General features: G+C 45.5%; 1 protein-coding gene across 1 annotated transcript in view; it reads left to right on the plus strand.

The window, feature by feature from the left end:
- Positions 1–1,033: 1,033 nt before the first annotated feature.
- TXNDC5 (thioredoxin domain containing 5) overlaps positions 1,034–16,173 on the plus strand; it is a 40,527-nt gene continuing 25,387 nt past the window's right edge. The window contains exons 1-3 of the mRNA XM_006138785.5: positions 1,034–1,369; positions 8,910–9,059; positions 14,851–14,962. Of these exons, the coding sequence (XP_006138847.2) occupies positions 1,146–1,369; positions 8,910–9,059; positions 14,851–14,962 (486 nt within the window). The 5' untranslated portion in view covers positions 1,034–1,145. The remainder of the gene's footprint in view (positions 1,370–8,909; positions 9,060–14,850; positions 14,963–16,173) is intronic.

Below are 16,173 nucleotides of genomic sequence, written 5' to 3' on the forward strand. Positions count from 1 at the left end.
TTACATAGCCTGCACTGCTGAACCTTGAGTCTCAGGCTGTGTCTACACTGGCAAGTTATTCCGGAAAATCAGCCGCTTTTCCGGAAAAACTTGCCAGCTGTCTACACTAGCCGCTTGAATTTCTGGAAAAGCACTGACAATCTTATGTAAAATCATCAGTGCTTTTCCGGAAAAACTATGCTGCTCCCGTTCGGGCAAAAGTCTTTTTCCGGAAAACTGTTCCAGAAAAGGGCCAGTGTAGACAGCACAGTAGTGTTTTCCGCAAAAAAACCCTGATCGCGAAAATGATGATCGGGGCTTTTTTGTGGAAAAGCGCATCTAGATTGGCCACGGATGCTTTTCTGGAAAAGCGTCCTGCCAATCTAGACACGCTTTTCCGAAAATGGTTTTAACAGAAAACTTTTCCGTTAAAAGCATTTCCGGAAAATCATGCCAGTGTAGACATAGCCTCAACGTTTACACAGCTATTTCTACCGTGTTAACATGCACCTGAATACGCTGAGGTGCGCTCATAGACTTGCTTTGCTGTTTATGTTGCCATATCCTGCACCAATCCCTACAACTAGGATCCTCCTATGGCCTTCCCAATGGCTATAATTGGATCTCGTCTTACCATCACTGAATACACAATTATGAAAAGGAATCTAAGCACTTGTTCACAGATTTCTTTCAGGATCTAAAGCTAATTTTTCTCCACGGAGCAGACTTGACTTCTCTTCCTTCCCATAAGCATCTTGTCTTCAAGGGATTAGCAGGTGGAACTTTTGTAAAGCTGTGGTTTAGCAGAATTTCTAAATACCCCCCGCAGACACTGCAGAGGGTGTGTGTCCTTGCGTGATGTAACAGGCGGATTCCAAAAGTGATAAACAGCAGCAGGGACGCACAGCAGCTTCAGCCCTAACGCCTTGACTGTCCCTGACAGGGAAGGGCAGTAACATCCAGTGTGGGGAGGGGGGCAGGTGCGCGCAGGGAGCGAGTCGGGGGGGCACGGAGGTGGGGAGCCGGCTCCCGGAGCCGAGTGCCGGGGTGACTCTCTCGTGCTCTAGGCCCCGCCCCAGCGCCCTTTCACCCTGGCGGGGCGGAGGGGGGCGGGCTGCGGACGTGGCCCGGCTTCTCTCTCGCTCGCTTTCTCTCTCCGCGCCGCTATGGCCTCTGCTCTCTGTCGCGACGCCTCCCCCCGCCCCGGCGCGGCCCGGGGGCTGCTGCTGCTGCTGCTCGGCGCGCTGCTGTGCGCGGCCCCAGCGCGGGGCGACGCGGAGCTGGAGCGGGAGCCCGAGCTAGATCCGCACGCGCGGCACCGCTACAGCGCCGAGATGCTGCGCCACGCCGCCCAGAGCGCCCCGCACTTCGTCATGTTCTTCGCTCCCTGGTAACCGGCCGGCTCGCGCCTCGCTGACGTGGCAGCGGCCGTTGGGGGCGGCTCCTCTGGGGAGGGGGGGAGGTCACGCGGGTGGGTTCGGGGCGGGTCTCGGTGCAGAGCCCTGGACGCTGAGCCTGAGGCAGCCGCCGGCCGGCGCGTGCGGAGAGCCGAAGGGAGTCTCGCGCCCGGCGCGAGGCCGCTGCCCAACCGGCCGACGTGGCCTCCGGCCGCAGCAGCGCCTCGCAGCAGCCCCAGAGTTGCATGCCCAGGGCGAGCCCGCGCGGGGAGGGACTCGCCACGGTCTGGTTGGCAGCCGGTTGAAGCGAGTCCGGGGTGTCTGGACCCCGGGTGAGCGCCAGTCCCCGGGCCGAGCAGCTCTTGCAGCGCCTGGCTAGCCTTAGCCACTAGCACGTGTTTTAAAAGATCATCGCCCATCCTAGCAGGGGCAGGCCCCGAGAGACCAGTGTAAGCACCCTTCTTGTGCGCTGTCAGGCGATGGCCACGCTGCATGCATATTTCAGAATAAGATATTGCAGAATAGTTTGTTTCAAAATAGCATGTCTGTGCTGCAGGGAAGCCTCAAAATTAGCCAGAGACAGGCTTCCCTAAAGTAGACAGCTATCTCCATTTAGAGCCTTAGGAAGAATAACTTAGAATGGCCCTAGTGAGGGGCTATTTCGAAATACAGGCAGTCCCCGGGTTACATGGATCCGACTTACATCGGATCTCTACTTACAAACGGGGTGAGGCAACCCCGCACTAGCTGCTTCCCCCCAGCAGACCAGGGAGACGCGAAGCTGGTGCCCCCCCCCCCAGCAGACCAGGGAGACGCGGAGCGTCTTTTCTCAGCAGACACCTCAGCTTGAGAATAAAGAACTGAGGGAAGTGAGGTGTGGGAGAATAAAACTGAGCTCTGGAGAAATGTTTGGCTAGAGTTTCCCCTACAATAGGTACCAGTTCCGACTTACATACAAATTCAACTTAAGAACAAACTTACAGTCCCTATCTTATACGTAACCAGGGGACTGCCTGTAGCAGACTTGGAGCATCTACACACGCCTTATTTCGAAATAGCTATTTCAGAACAGGTGTTCTTCCTAGAATGAGGTTTACAGAAGTGGGGGATAAGCTGTCTATTTCGAAATTATTTTGACATAACGGAATTACTGTTTAGAAGTGCACATAGTTGTTTCAGAATAACAGCCGTTATTCTGAAATAATTTTGCTATGCAAACACATCCTCAGAGACCCTCCTGGCACCCTGTGTCCTTGCATCATTGGTGAAAGAGAACTGATGGAGACTTGCTCTTTTTCCCGATGAAAGTAAAAGTGTGATAAAAAACCATGGTGATAGCTTGACAATTGCTGGCTGAGTTTCCAAATGAAACGTTTCAAAACTCACTTCTAATTATTGTGTGGATTTTATTGTTTCTTCCTTTCTCTGTGAGTATGAACAAAGTAAATGGCGGCATGTGTTGTGTGCGTGGTTCTTACTAAAGATTATGGATGCTAACAGTTAATTGAATAGTAGATTAACCTCATGATTTTTTTATCAGTCACTTGACTAGTCTATAGTACTCAGGGGTGGCGCCAGTAGCCAGTGCTCTCAGACCCCCACTGCTGAGGAGCCCTCTGCCTGGGGTGCCAGGCAGGAGCTGGTCCACAAGGGGAGCCAATTTAAAAATCAGCTCCCATTGAAAGCCAGCTACTTGTCACCCCGTGCTGCTGCCTCTGTGTCGGAAGCAGTAGCGTGGGGTGGCAGAAGCCCCTGTCTGAGGTGGGTCTGAGTTCCTGGACCCCGTGCAGGCCAGAACTGAGCTGGGCTGCCTGCTCGTCTGGCTGCTAATACGCTTTAAATGCAGAGCCGCAGCAGGAGTAGATCCTAGCGCAAGCTGGGACTGAGCAGGGCTGCTGGCCAGTCTGCTGAAAATTTTTGTGGCTGGAGGAGGTGGGGTAGAAATGTGTGTAGTCTATAGCAGTAACCCATAAGCTTTTGCTTATCAGTTAATCGACAACACTATTGCATCCCTACTGTAAGCATCACCCTTACCTGTGATGCTTACTGGATACAGTTAACCAAAGGCCAAAAACTGCTGCCCACTGCTGGTAGGAAGCTACTCCAGCCCTGTGAGGTCTGCCTTAGACGGGCTACTTCAGCCTCCCCCTAGAGTTGTCTGGGAGTGGAGGCTTAGAATTAAAAATAAGCTTGTGGCTCCCGGTCCCACTGCTACCGCATTGCCTGGCACCCTCCTGGGGTTGCTGCAGCTATTTAAAGGAATTTCAGCTTCGGCCCCTGCCAGAATAGCACTGGAACCAGGAACTATTTAAATATGATCTTATTGCCTGAGCCACCACCTGGAAATTTGGTGCATGGGCACCAGAATATAAATAGAAAATGGCCAGATGCAGTCCGTGGGCTGTATCAAAGGATTAGGCTGGCCAAATCCAGCCCCATTTTGCCAAGCCCTGAGCTAAAACTTGCAAAATCAGACTCAATATTTTTCTGATATTTTCTAATTCATAGTTCTGTGCAGGGTGTCAATGCTGAATCAGTGAGCCTTGTGTCCCAGAGATAGGTGACCACCAGAATGCATGCTATTTTCAGACAGAGAGCAGTAAGTGTCTGTCTACTGGTCAGGTTGTGCTTCTTGGTACTAGGGATGTTTAAACAATTAACCAATAAATCTGGGCTTATTGGTTAATCCAAATGACTACACCCTCAGCCCCTGTTGCTGCCTCTGTATCAGAGGCAGCAGGGAAGGGAGAGACGGGAGCTGGTGCCCATGGGGTGCTGGCTCCTTGCGTGTACTGGTTCTTGTGGAGCCACTTGGCCTCCCGCCCACAGAGGCAGGGAGGGTTGGTACAGGCAGGTGGTGGTGCTCGTGAAGAGCTGAGCTTTTAAGTTGGCTCCCTGTGAGTACTGGCTCCCTATGAGTACTGGCTCCACAGAGCCATTCTACCCCCATGCTGCTGCCTCTGATACATGGATCCTGGTACAGCCCCATCTACAGTGGCCTGGGCTTGCTGCCAACAGAGATTGCTCTGTGGGATGCTGGAGCAGCTTCTGTCCACAGGGAGTTTGGCAGCAGCACAAGTGGCAGGTGGGAGCCGTCTGCACAGGGAGCTGATTTTTAAACTGGCTCCCTTCGTGTACCAACTCCATCTGCCACATGCTTAAGGATGCTAAGGACTAGTAAACTAGTCGACTAGTTAATTTCCTCTCCCCTGCCCCATTGTTGTCTCTGTCAGATAGAGGCAGTGAGGAGGGGGTACCTCAAAGCGGCAGTGCCACACAGCTGATCCTGGGCTCAGCTGTGTGGTGCTGCTCCTTTTAAATGCCGCCCGGGTTGTGGGGAAATACTGCATGGAACCCACGGTCAGCTGGGAGTCCCCAGTTGACCTCAGGCGCTGCATGACATTTCACAGCAGCAGTGCAGCTGGGGACTCTTGTACGTTTCAAAGCTGGCACCCATGTGCAGCCCGGAGTCAGCGGGACTTCCCGCTAGCCCCGGGCTGCACGCAGAGTTCTGCATTCCTCCTTTGAAATGTACAAGAGCCCCCCGCAGGAAATTCCATTGACTACTTGACTAGTAAATTAACCGCTAGTTAACCTCCTTAGTTGTGCTGCTGCCTGTGATATAGAGACAGCAGTATGGGATGGCAGGGGGCTCCCCGGGAGTGGGGCTGGGAGTGCACTAGCTGCTGTCCCACCCCGAGAGAGCATTTTAGTAACTGTGTAACTGCTAAAAATTGTTGCAGCTACACAGTTACTAAAATAAACTATATCTAACATCCCTACTTGTTACTACCAAATTGTTGGTTCTTGGATTTTCCACACTGCAGTCCTCCTCCTGTTTAGCAATATGGATCTCTCAGGATATGAACCCCCTGTACAAGATCTGTCAGCAGCTATTTGATCAGCTGACTTAGCTGCAAGGCATAGCTGTGGTAATTCATTTACTTTAACCTGGCTGGACATGTTTCTTTCAGGAAGATTCCAGAGAGTTATGGGGAAATGATGCTTGTTCACACTCTCAGGGCATGTCTAAACTACATGCCTCTTTCGAAAGAGGGATGTAAATTAGGCAGATCAAAAGTGCCTAATTTTTTGAAGAGTACAGGATCTTGCGAAAAAGGTGTGTGGGGGGGAGGGGGTTACAAAAAGAACCGCGTCTAGACCGCAGTTTCTCTTTCGAAATACCCTTTTTTGAAAGAACACTGTGATGCAATTATGCAAATGAACCGTGGGATATTTTAATCCCTGTTTCATTTGCACATTCAATCTGCCTAATTTACATCCCTCTTTCTAAAGTTTAGACATAGCCTCAGTTAGGGTTGATCAATTGACCAAGTATTTTCAATGTAAAAAAGGGTCAAATATTTTAAACCACTAATTTTATTAGAACAATAACAGCAATCACAAAACAGAGTAAGACTTTATGATCTCCAGTGGGCTTAGTCATAGATAAATACTTTTGCCTAATTACAAAATACAAGTTACTTAACTGAGTTACTTAATTCAGAAAAATGTGAAACACCATGAGCTATGTGAAAATACTTGTTTGAGAGGCTTTTTGTTAAGAGTGGAGCTGTGGACATTAATTTATATGTTCATTCACTGTAGATTTGCTTTTTTTGACAGTGAAAAATCAGGGGATGTAATAGCTGTGATACTTTTGCATGATAAGGGAGAGGCTTAAAGGTTGTGCCTTTTGACATGCATTTTGCTTTGTAAACCAGCATATGCATTCTTGGTCTGGTATACAAGTGGAGGTACACATACATATGATTTCTGTTCCAAAAGATTCTTGTCAATCAAGATGTTCAACTTTTGGTTAGTTAACCTTTTTTCCCCAATAAGTGGGATTAGCCTGGGCAATACACCCTCTGTGGACTGGATCTGGCCTGCAAAGGCAGCAGAGAGCCTCAGGAAGAGGCCCTTTGTGCTCCACAAACTGTCCAGGAGGGAGGGGAGGGTGGTGCCTCATGGCTGCTCCTACCCCTAGCGCTATCCCATTATCTGGTTTCTGCCCAGTGAGAGCTGCCTGTTTGAAAAACTGGCAGCACGGGAAGCACCACTCCACCTTCCCCTTCAGCTTTTATTCACAGAGCACATGGCTGTGCAGTCTGGGGCATAAGGGGAGGGGAGGACGGGAATGGGCAGGCTCCTACCTGAGAAATGAGCTCGGCTGTTGGCTGGGAGTCTCACAGGTAAGTCTCCAAGTTATAGCCAGCCTCTGGCATCCTAGCTCCTCCCTCCCCCAACCCTTTGCCCTCCCACTATAACCCCCATCCCACATAAGCCAAACCCTCTTCCCCCCCTCCCACTGAGCCCATACCCCCTCTCAGAACCTGCACCCCAATCCTCTGCTTCAGATCATAATCCCCTCCTGCCCTAGGTCACAACCCAAACCTGTGCACCCCCTCCTGTACCCCAGTGCCCTGCTCTAGGTCACAATCCACTCCTGCCCTAGGTCACAACCCCAACCCCTGCACTCCAATCTTGTGCCCCAGGTCACAGCTGCCTCCTTCACGAGTTTTTTTTTTGTTTTGTTTTTTTAGGTATAACTGTTAGATTAGAATGAGACAATTTTTCTTCTCTTTCTGGGATCAAAACTAGCCAAAAGGCAAAAATAGATATCCAGAGTAGGGAGGTGTTACCTGTTAAGCATTCTCCTTAATGGGTGCTGCTTACTGGAAAACATCGGCTCTGGAAGTGGCAGCTGTGAGCAAGTGAGGAGTGGTGAGAGAGTTGGAAGCAGCTAGGCTGAAGAAGACCCTGCCCACGGCGTGGGGGCCACTCCAGCTTCGCCATGGATGGGTGGAGGAGCAGACCTGTGACTCACCCCCATTTAATCAGTTAACTAATTTAACATAACATTTAAAAGGTTAACTAATTAAATAAATTTTACTTTCCCAATTCAGATTTGAAAATCTTGAAAATTAACATTTAGACATCATAAGCAATGTTTCAGAATATGTAATTGTAGGAAGATTTTTTTAGTAGTGTAGAGGAGTTTAAATCAGTTTGTTGGAATTTATAAAGCAGGCAAGGTACATTGTAAGCTGACAGGAAGAAAAATATTCAAAATGTAAAAGTTTCTCCATATACACAATATATATGCCGAGTCTGATTACAGGAGACAAATTTGCAAACCCTCTAAAAATCTTGCTTTCTTGTAAGTGGAATTGTGTTTTTTTTTTTTAATAAAAATTGTATAGAGAGTAAGAGGCAACTTTCTGCAAAACCTTAGTGATGTGTTAATTATTGCATAAAAATAGAATAGTGGTAGAAATGTAGCCATGTTAGTCTGGTGCAGCTGAAACAAAAAACAGGACTGACCCACGAAAGCTCATCATCTATTAAACCATCTTGTTAGTCTTTAAAGTGCTACACAGTCCTGTTTTTTGCATAAAAGTAGACTTTCCAGGACTTGTCAAATTCAAACATAGCTGAGGATATTTGAATTAATCTAATGATATTCCTTATAATACCTGTAAATATCAGGAACAGCAAAAACAGCTATTCAAAATAAATTGGCATTGCCTCCTTAAAACAGTTTTACCATATTTATGGTGATTATGTCATTTAACAACAGGTTGTTTATACCAGTAGAATTAAATAGGATTTTCAGTGTTAGGGCATCTGAACAGCGTTTTCGAGAACTACTACATTTCTTGATTGGCTGAATATTTTATTGCTTTAAATTTGAATTAATATGTTATGGGATGCCAAGCAGTGGGAAACGTGATTTGAATAGTTAACTATTCCCTGTAAGAGAGAAGCAAAATAGCAGTTATTTGTTCTGAAATCTCTTTTAAGTTCACTGTATGTGAATATATTGACTATTTTGAGACTCATAGGTTGTCACGATGCAAAGGCACTTATTCCTGATTATAAGATGTTACAATTAGCATCTCTTCAAGAATTTGAACCACAATCGTTCTACATCACTGACTTATATATTCCATGGGTCTCATGGCTCATAATTCTGACATTGCACGTAAACCATTATCACCTTACCAAATACTTAAAAACATGGCGCTTCCAAATGTAAAATCATAAAGAATACCAGGTATCTTCTCCTGATGTTCTTAGAAAGTTGAAAAGCTGAGTTCTCTCTTTTCAGTATCCTCCTGAATTGAATAATCCTACAACAAATCTGTCAAGAATTTGCAATGCAAAAATACTCATCTAACCATCAGGGCTGGGGGGAGGGGAAGGAGGAGAGAGTGTGAGTGTGAGAGAGAGAGAGAGAATTTTGTGTCAAAACTCATTACAAGGTTAGCCTTCTACAATAAAAAGTAACTCTACAGTATTAACTGTTGCTTACCATATTTATCTTTTGTATGGAAGAGGTTTTTGACTTTTCATTCCTCTAGCATGTTTCAGGTACATCAGATCCCACCCGCGTGCATGTATATTTTCCTGTAGAATCAGTCAAATCAAGTCTTTACATTTTCATTTAAACACATTTGTTAACTATAGGGTATGCATACAAATCAGAACAGTGATCTTATAACTAAATTTATTTTCCTCCTTTTGTAGGTGTGGACACTGCCAACGTTTGCAACCAACTTGGAATGATCTGGGAGACAAATACAACAACATGGAAGATCCACCAGCCTATGTTGTAAAAGTGGATTGCACTGTAGAAAGTACATTGTGCTCTGAATTTGGAGTCAGAGGATACCCCACGTAAGGATGTGTGCTTTTGTTATTTTGTATGTTTTTCCTCTGCCAGTTTGCTGAGAGCAAGTTTTAAAAGTTATGATTGTTGGTGGATTCCTTTGTAGTTCTTTGGTCTTTAGAAGCTAAATTTTAAGACAAGATGATCTATAGTACCTCTTATTTTATATACCATTTTACAGCTTGGAATTTAATTGTGGTTAAACAATCTTCAGAATAGGCCTTTCTCTCTCCCCCCACACCCCCTTTAAGAGAACATGTCTTTGAGACAGTAATGTAACATACAGCAGTGAGATGCTAGTATAGGGCTCAGCAACCTTTGCTGCATGCGCTGGCAGGCCACGACACATTTTGTTTATGTTGACTGTCCACAGGCATGACCCCTGGCAGCTCCCAGTGGCTATGGTTTGCCATTCCCAGCCACTGGGAGCTACGGGAAGGAGTGGCCAGCACATCCCTGTGCCACTTCCCATAGCTTCCATTGGCCAGGAACGGCAAACTGTGGCCACTGCGGGGATGGAGGTGGGAATGTGTCTGTGGACAGTCAACATAAACAGAATGTCTTGCGGCCTGCCAGCAGGTTACTCTGATAGGCCTTGTGCCAAAGGTTGCTGACTCCTCTACTAGTAGTTTAAAACTATTTTAACTACTTTCAAATAATTTGTCAGTTATCCAACTGTATATAGCACAACCAATGTAGTGGATATAAAGGATCTCTAAAACTTGTGTGTGATTTTGGTGATCATAAAACTGATACATTAATAACACCATCTAAAGTGAGAGTTGCTTTACGTGGTTTTGCAATAATGAGGCTTGAAAAATTTAGCTCTTGCTTATGAACTTGAGTACTAAACCTATTATCTTTTAAACCTTTCTTATTATGACGGTGAATAGGTTTACCAGTAAGGGCCAACTTAATGTCTTGGTGAGAAGGCTCACATCTGGCCTCTGAGATTCTTGAAAAGAATATGAGCTGGAATTTCTACCAGATAGATAAACCTTTGCTTAAAGCACATCAGTCCAAACTTCAGCACTCCTGCTAGCTTAGCGCTGACCTCTCTTGAGCATTTTGTATAGCTTTGTGAATAAACATCTTATTTATGATGAGAGGGTACTGTACATCTACGCAGTATGTGCAAAAAAAAAAAGAAAACCTATGGCAGCGAGTTTTAGAACCTGGGTCAACTGACATGGTCATGTTGCAAGGCTAAAAATGGCAGTGTATGTGCTTGGGCTGAAGGCTGGGCACTGAGTCCTTCACACTGGTTGGGTTTCAGAGCCTAAGCACCTGTCTGAGCCCAGATTTCTACACTGTTTTTAGCCCTCCAATGTAATCCTGAGTCAGTTGACCCAAGTTCACTGCTCAGTCTTGTCAGTTGCACAAATGCTAATATTTAAGATGATGGACCAGCAGAGATTAAAAGTAGTGTACTGTTTCTTGTGGTTCATATCAATACAGATCTCATAACTTATCAGTGCTTTCTATCAATTGAGTATTCTCTTTTTCTGAATGGAGTTTGTCAGTACTACCTCGTTGGCAGAGCATTTTAATTAGGAGCTAGGAACTGCAGTAAATAGTAATAGGATAATGTTGAAAGTAATGGGGCAATTGCAGTTGAGACAAAGCTGATTCTGGTCTGAGCTAGCTTAGACATACAAGTAAAAAAAATGTATGTGATCGAGACAGCCAGGAAAAGCTTTCAGTGTTGGCGCAAGGGGAGAGAACAGTATGCCTTCAGGGTTCTAATTCTGCATATAGAGGTCTGGATTGGAGATTTGAAAGTTAAACTTCCATGATGACTATTGGGGGAAGGATGTTTGTTTTAATGGTTGTACAGTATAGAATTCCTGGTCCCCCCCCCCCCCCCCCACCTCCCACGCTCTCATAAATCTGAAAGTATCCTTAAAAACTTAAAAAAAAAACCCAACTAACTCTCAGTTATGTTGTGGCATGCAAGTAAACGCTGTTCCATATGTCAGTCATTTTTAACACATAATGGCTACGTCTACACTGGCCCCTTTTCAAAGTAGGAATAAGAGCCTCTGGAAAAGGGCGCTTTTTCCGGAGGATCGGGGCCAGTGTAGACGCTTTTTTTAAAAGCTGGAAAAAAGCGGCGGACATTTTTATTTAAATGCCGCGGGGGATATTTAAATCCCCCGCGGATTTCCCTACTACGATAGGTGAAATTAACATGCCCCTTCCGGAAAAGGGGCCAGTGTAGACGAGCCCAATGGCTTTTGTTGCATATGAGCAGATTGAGGATTGAGAACTATGTTAGGAAAGTGCTTGTTGAAATGGGAGTTCTCTTCCCTGGGAACAGCTTGCAGCTTCAATCCCAATGGAAACACTGAGTGGCAGGCATTTTTAGGAGGGGCCCCATCACTTCCCCACTAGAAAAATGATGATTATCTTTGAGGACATGAGTAGCTTCACAGTCATTGGGTCATTCAGTCCTTTTGTAAATTATGGAAAATGGCAGCCATGTTGAGTCAGTACACACTGTTATAAAGGGTAAGATGGGTGGAGAGAGTGCAATTAAGGATAGATGGTACTGATCCTATAGGTGTAGTAGCTTCATCTGCCTGGAAGCGTGAATGATAAATGAGCCATTTGGTAATAAAAGGCTTAGTCATATTTACAGGGTGAAGTGTGCTGTAAGTTACTTTTCAGACTCCTTTAAGTGTACTGCTCAATGGGAAAGGTGGTGCTTCTTTCAGCTTTTCAGGGGTGTAATGCTGCAGTTTATTACTCTTAACACTGATAGTCTATGTTGCTGTATTCTTTCTCTCTCAGTATCTCCCCTCTTCCCTTCTTTTTTCCTCTGTGTATTTTTAACTGTTTATGCTCTTTTGTGTATCTAGGCTCTGGTTTGGTAAAACAGCTCTGTCACTTTTGGATAGCCTGGACAGAGCATCTTTCCAGCTGTTGTTCCCTTAACTCCCTTGATGTTGTTTACCTCTAGTTCTCTTATCTCTGACCATTGCTTAATTTCCTGCTTGGTCTTCAGACAGAATACTATCGAGCAAGTAAACTGGTGTACATAAAATATTCATGCAAATACCTGTAATATGAGTATCTCCATCATTTTCCACAGAGCCATGCACTGGAATTTTTAGGATCTGATTTTTTAAATTTATTTTTTACACCAACTAAATAACAGTTTGTTGAAAATTCCCAGGAAATTCAGTCTTTACATATTGGTTGTATGCTGTACAGCTGAGGAGGAAAATGCATTGTATTCTTCATATGAAACAAAGATACTGAATATACAGATCTAAGTGTGGGGGGGGGAGGGAGGGAGGGGGACGGAACCTCATCTTAATAAAATAGAGATGCTACCATAGTTGTAGGATCCTTTAAGCCAACTTCTTAAATGATGTTAAGGATATCCCTCAGAAGATGCATCAAAGGGAAAGATAAGCAATTCAGACTACATAGTTCTTTTTATTTTTTGTTGACTTCTTAAAGGGACAATATCTTAAAAACCACACATTTATCTGTGTTTTTAACCTAGTATTGTACCAGCAATGTATAATACTATAAATGAAAGTGGTTAAATGGAGGGTTTTTGTTCTTTTTAAATTTGTATCCCTCTTGCTTTTGACAATACTTTTGCATAATGATTTTTAGAAGTTGTGAAGGCTCTGGATAGAAACACAGTACAGCAGGGGTGATGAGGCCATTCCAAGATTTTAGAAAATGGTCCAGGGCTACACTCTTTCATTATATTAATGGAGGAGATGCAGGGTCTGTGATGGTGCAGAAGGGAGCTTAGAGTAAGGGATTGGGGTGCGGTATGTTGGAGGGAGTTTGGGTGAAGCAGGCAGTTGTGACTTGGGGCATAGGACAGGAGTGGGTTGTGACCTAGGGCAGGGGACTGTAGTGCAGGGGTTTGGATTGTGACCTTGTACAGGTGATTGGGATGCAGGGCCTGGGAGGGGTACAGAGGGTTTGGTTTATGTGGGGTGGGGAATAGGAGTGGGGGGGACAGAGGGCTGGGGAGAGAGAGGGCCTGGGATGCCAGAGGCATGCTCTGACCAGGAAACGTACCTGGATGATTCCCGGCCAACAGTCTAGCAGGGTTGTCAGGCAGCTTCCCTGCCTGCCCACCCCTGCAAAGGCTGCAGGGGCCACGTGCGATAGTGACTAAGAGCCTAAGAGGAGAGGGGAGGGTGCTTCAATCACTACCTGTTCTTCAAACAGGCAGCTCTCATTGCCCAGAAATCGACCAATGGGATTGTGCTGAGGGCAGGAGCAGCTCGTGAACCAGCACTCCCGCCTCTCCTGGGCTTGCAGCTGAGAAAGAGAAATGGCTGGAGCAGCCGCTTTTCTGAGTGGTGCAGGAGGGGCATGGAGCAAGTAGAGAGTCTGCTTGATGTCCCCCGCTGTGTCCGTGAGCCAGATCTGGTGGCTTCGCGGGCCAAATCTGGCCCCCTGCCGTATTTTTCCCAGTCCTGTAGTAAAGAAACATTTAGAAAAATATGGTTGTAAAACAACAAAAATTAGCAAAGGAAATCAAGGATAGGCATAATAATTTAAATTAATTTTAACTCGGTTAAAAAAATCTCAATTTGATGGCGTCCCTTTAAAATTCCACTATTTTAAACAAATATAATTTCCAGTTTTAAGTGAGGCATCTATTTAGTAGGAAAAGGTTGAGATATTTAGGTATTTTGTTAAACAGATTTTATTTAAGTATGTATTTATATAACCAGTAAAACTGCATTTGCAATTTTCACCTGTTTTTTCACCTTATTCATCTGCTTTAATTCTACTTTTAATCAGTTTAATACAGCATGAGAAGTGGTATGTGATCAAGGACATGCATATTTGCATGGCACAAAAAAGTGCAGAGAAATTCCTGGAAAATGAACTTTTTGTTTTTGTACATACTGAAAAAAATTAACGGATGCTTTTTTTGAAAAATGAAAAGTAGGATTCACAAGTATAAACAGGATTTAACGTCTGAATTCAAGTTTCTAGCATTTTGTTAACGATTGCATGTAAATCTGAGGGCATGTTTGTATGTTAAACACAACATATGATATTTCTATCTTCGCTTTTAACGCTTAAAGGAGAATAAAAGAGATTTGTTAGAGGGCCCAGTTCTGCATCGTGGATGTAAATGGCCTCAATTAGGCCTCAATTGGAGTGTTGTGTCCAGTTCTGGGCACTACATTTCAAGAAAGACGTGGAGAAATTGGAGAAGGTCCAGAGAAGAGCAACAAGAATAAACATGACCTATGAAGGAAGTCTGAAAGAATTGGGCTTGTTTAGTTTGGAAAGGAGAAGACTGAGAGGGGGTATGAAAGCAGTTTTCAGGTATCTAAAAGGGTGTCACAAGGAAGAGGGAGAAAACTTGTTCTCCTTGGCCTCTGAGGATAGGACAAGAAACAGTGGGCTTAAACTGTAACAAGGGAGGTTTAGGTTGGACATCAGGAAAGACTTCCTAACTTTCAAGGTGGCTAAACACTGGAATAAGTTGCCTAGGGAGGTTGTGGAATCTCCAACTCTGGAGATATTTAAGAGCAGGTTAGACAGACATCTATCAGGGATGGTCTAGAGAGCATACTGGGTCCTGCCATGAGGGCAGGGGACTGGACTTGATGACCTCTTGAGGTCCCTTCCAGTTGTAGTGTTCTATAATTCTAAAGGGGAAGTGTGATTTTAATGTCAGGCTTCAGGGCTGAGTTCATTTATGTTATTGGAACAAAGTTCATTTATTTCCAGAACATGTTTCTCGTTTGTATGTATTTGAAAAGTTTTGCCTTATCTCATTGTACTTTTTTAATTTTTCAGGCTAAAGCTGCTTAAACCAAACCAAGAACCTGTGAAATACCAGGGTCCTAGAGACTTCCAGGCATTGGAAAGCTGGATGCTGCAGACACTAAATGAGGAACCTGCTGAAAGGGTATGTCTACACTACAGCACTAATTTGAACTAAATTAATTCGAATTAGTTAATTCGAACTAAGCTAATTCGAACTAGTGCATCTAGACCTAAAAACTAGTTCGAATTAGCATTTTGCTAATTCGAACTAGCATGTCCACGTTGAGTGGACCCTGAACCGAGGTTAAGGATGGCCGGAAGCAGTGCCGGCAGGGCATCAGATTAGGACTTAAGAGTGTGGAGCTGCTGTCTCAGGCTAGCCGAGGGCTGTGCTTAAAGGGACCCGACCCCCACCCCGGACAGACAGTTCTCAGGGGTTCCCTGCTCGCTTGTCTAACTCGATGAGGGACAGCAAAGCAGTCCTGGCTGGGAGTGCCCTGAATGCCCACACTCAGCACATCACAGCACTCGGCCATCAGCCCAGCTGCCCTTGCCGCAAGCTGCTATCCGGGGGGGCGGGGAGGGCGGGCCAATCGGGGGGCTGAAGGAGAGTTTACACCCCGAGGAGCCCGCAGAGCCACCCCAGTCCTCCTCATCGGGGGCTCGTCCCCCATTCCTCCCTCACCTCCTTCCACTTACCCCTCCCTAGCTCCCCTTCCTGATGTACAAAATAAAGGACACGTGGTCAAAAATAGAAACTCTCTTTATTTAACAAAACGGGGGGAGACTGGGAAAAGGAGGTGGGAGAGGGGAAGACAGAGAGTAGGAGAGGTGAGGGCAACTAAAATGATCAGGGGTTTGGAACAGGTCCCATATGAAGAGAGGCTAAAGAGACTGGGACTTTTCAGCTTAGAAAAGAGGAGACTGAGGGGGGATATGATAGAGGTCTATAAAAGCATGAGTGGTGTGGAGAGGGTGCATAAAGAAAAGTTCTTCATTAGTTCCCATAATAGAAGTACTAGAGGACACCAAATGAAATGAATGGGTAGCAGGCTTCAAACTAATAACAGAAAGTTGTTCTTCACAAAGCAAATAGTCAACTTGTGGAACTCCTTGCCGCAGGAGGCTGTGAAGGCTAGAAGTAGAACAGAGTTTAAAGAGAAGTTAGATAAATTCATGGAGGTTGGGTCCATGGAGTGGTATTAGCCGGGGGTAGAAATGGTGTCCCTGGCCTCTGTTTGTGGAAGGCTGGAGATGGATGGCACGAGACAAATGGCTTGGTCATTGTCTTCGGTCCATCCCCTCCAGGGTACCTAGCGTTGGCTGCTGTCGGCAGACAGGCTACTGGGCTAA

The sequence above is a fragment of the Pelodiscus sinensis genome, chromosome 2 (genome assembly GCF_052426305.1).
Source record: "Pelodiscus sinensis isolate ZL-2025 chromosome 2, ASM5242630v1, whole genome shotgun sequence".
Taxonomy (NCBI): Eukaryota; Metazoa; Chordata; order Testudines; family Trionychidae; genus Pelodiscus; species Pelodiscus sinensis.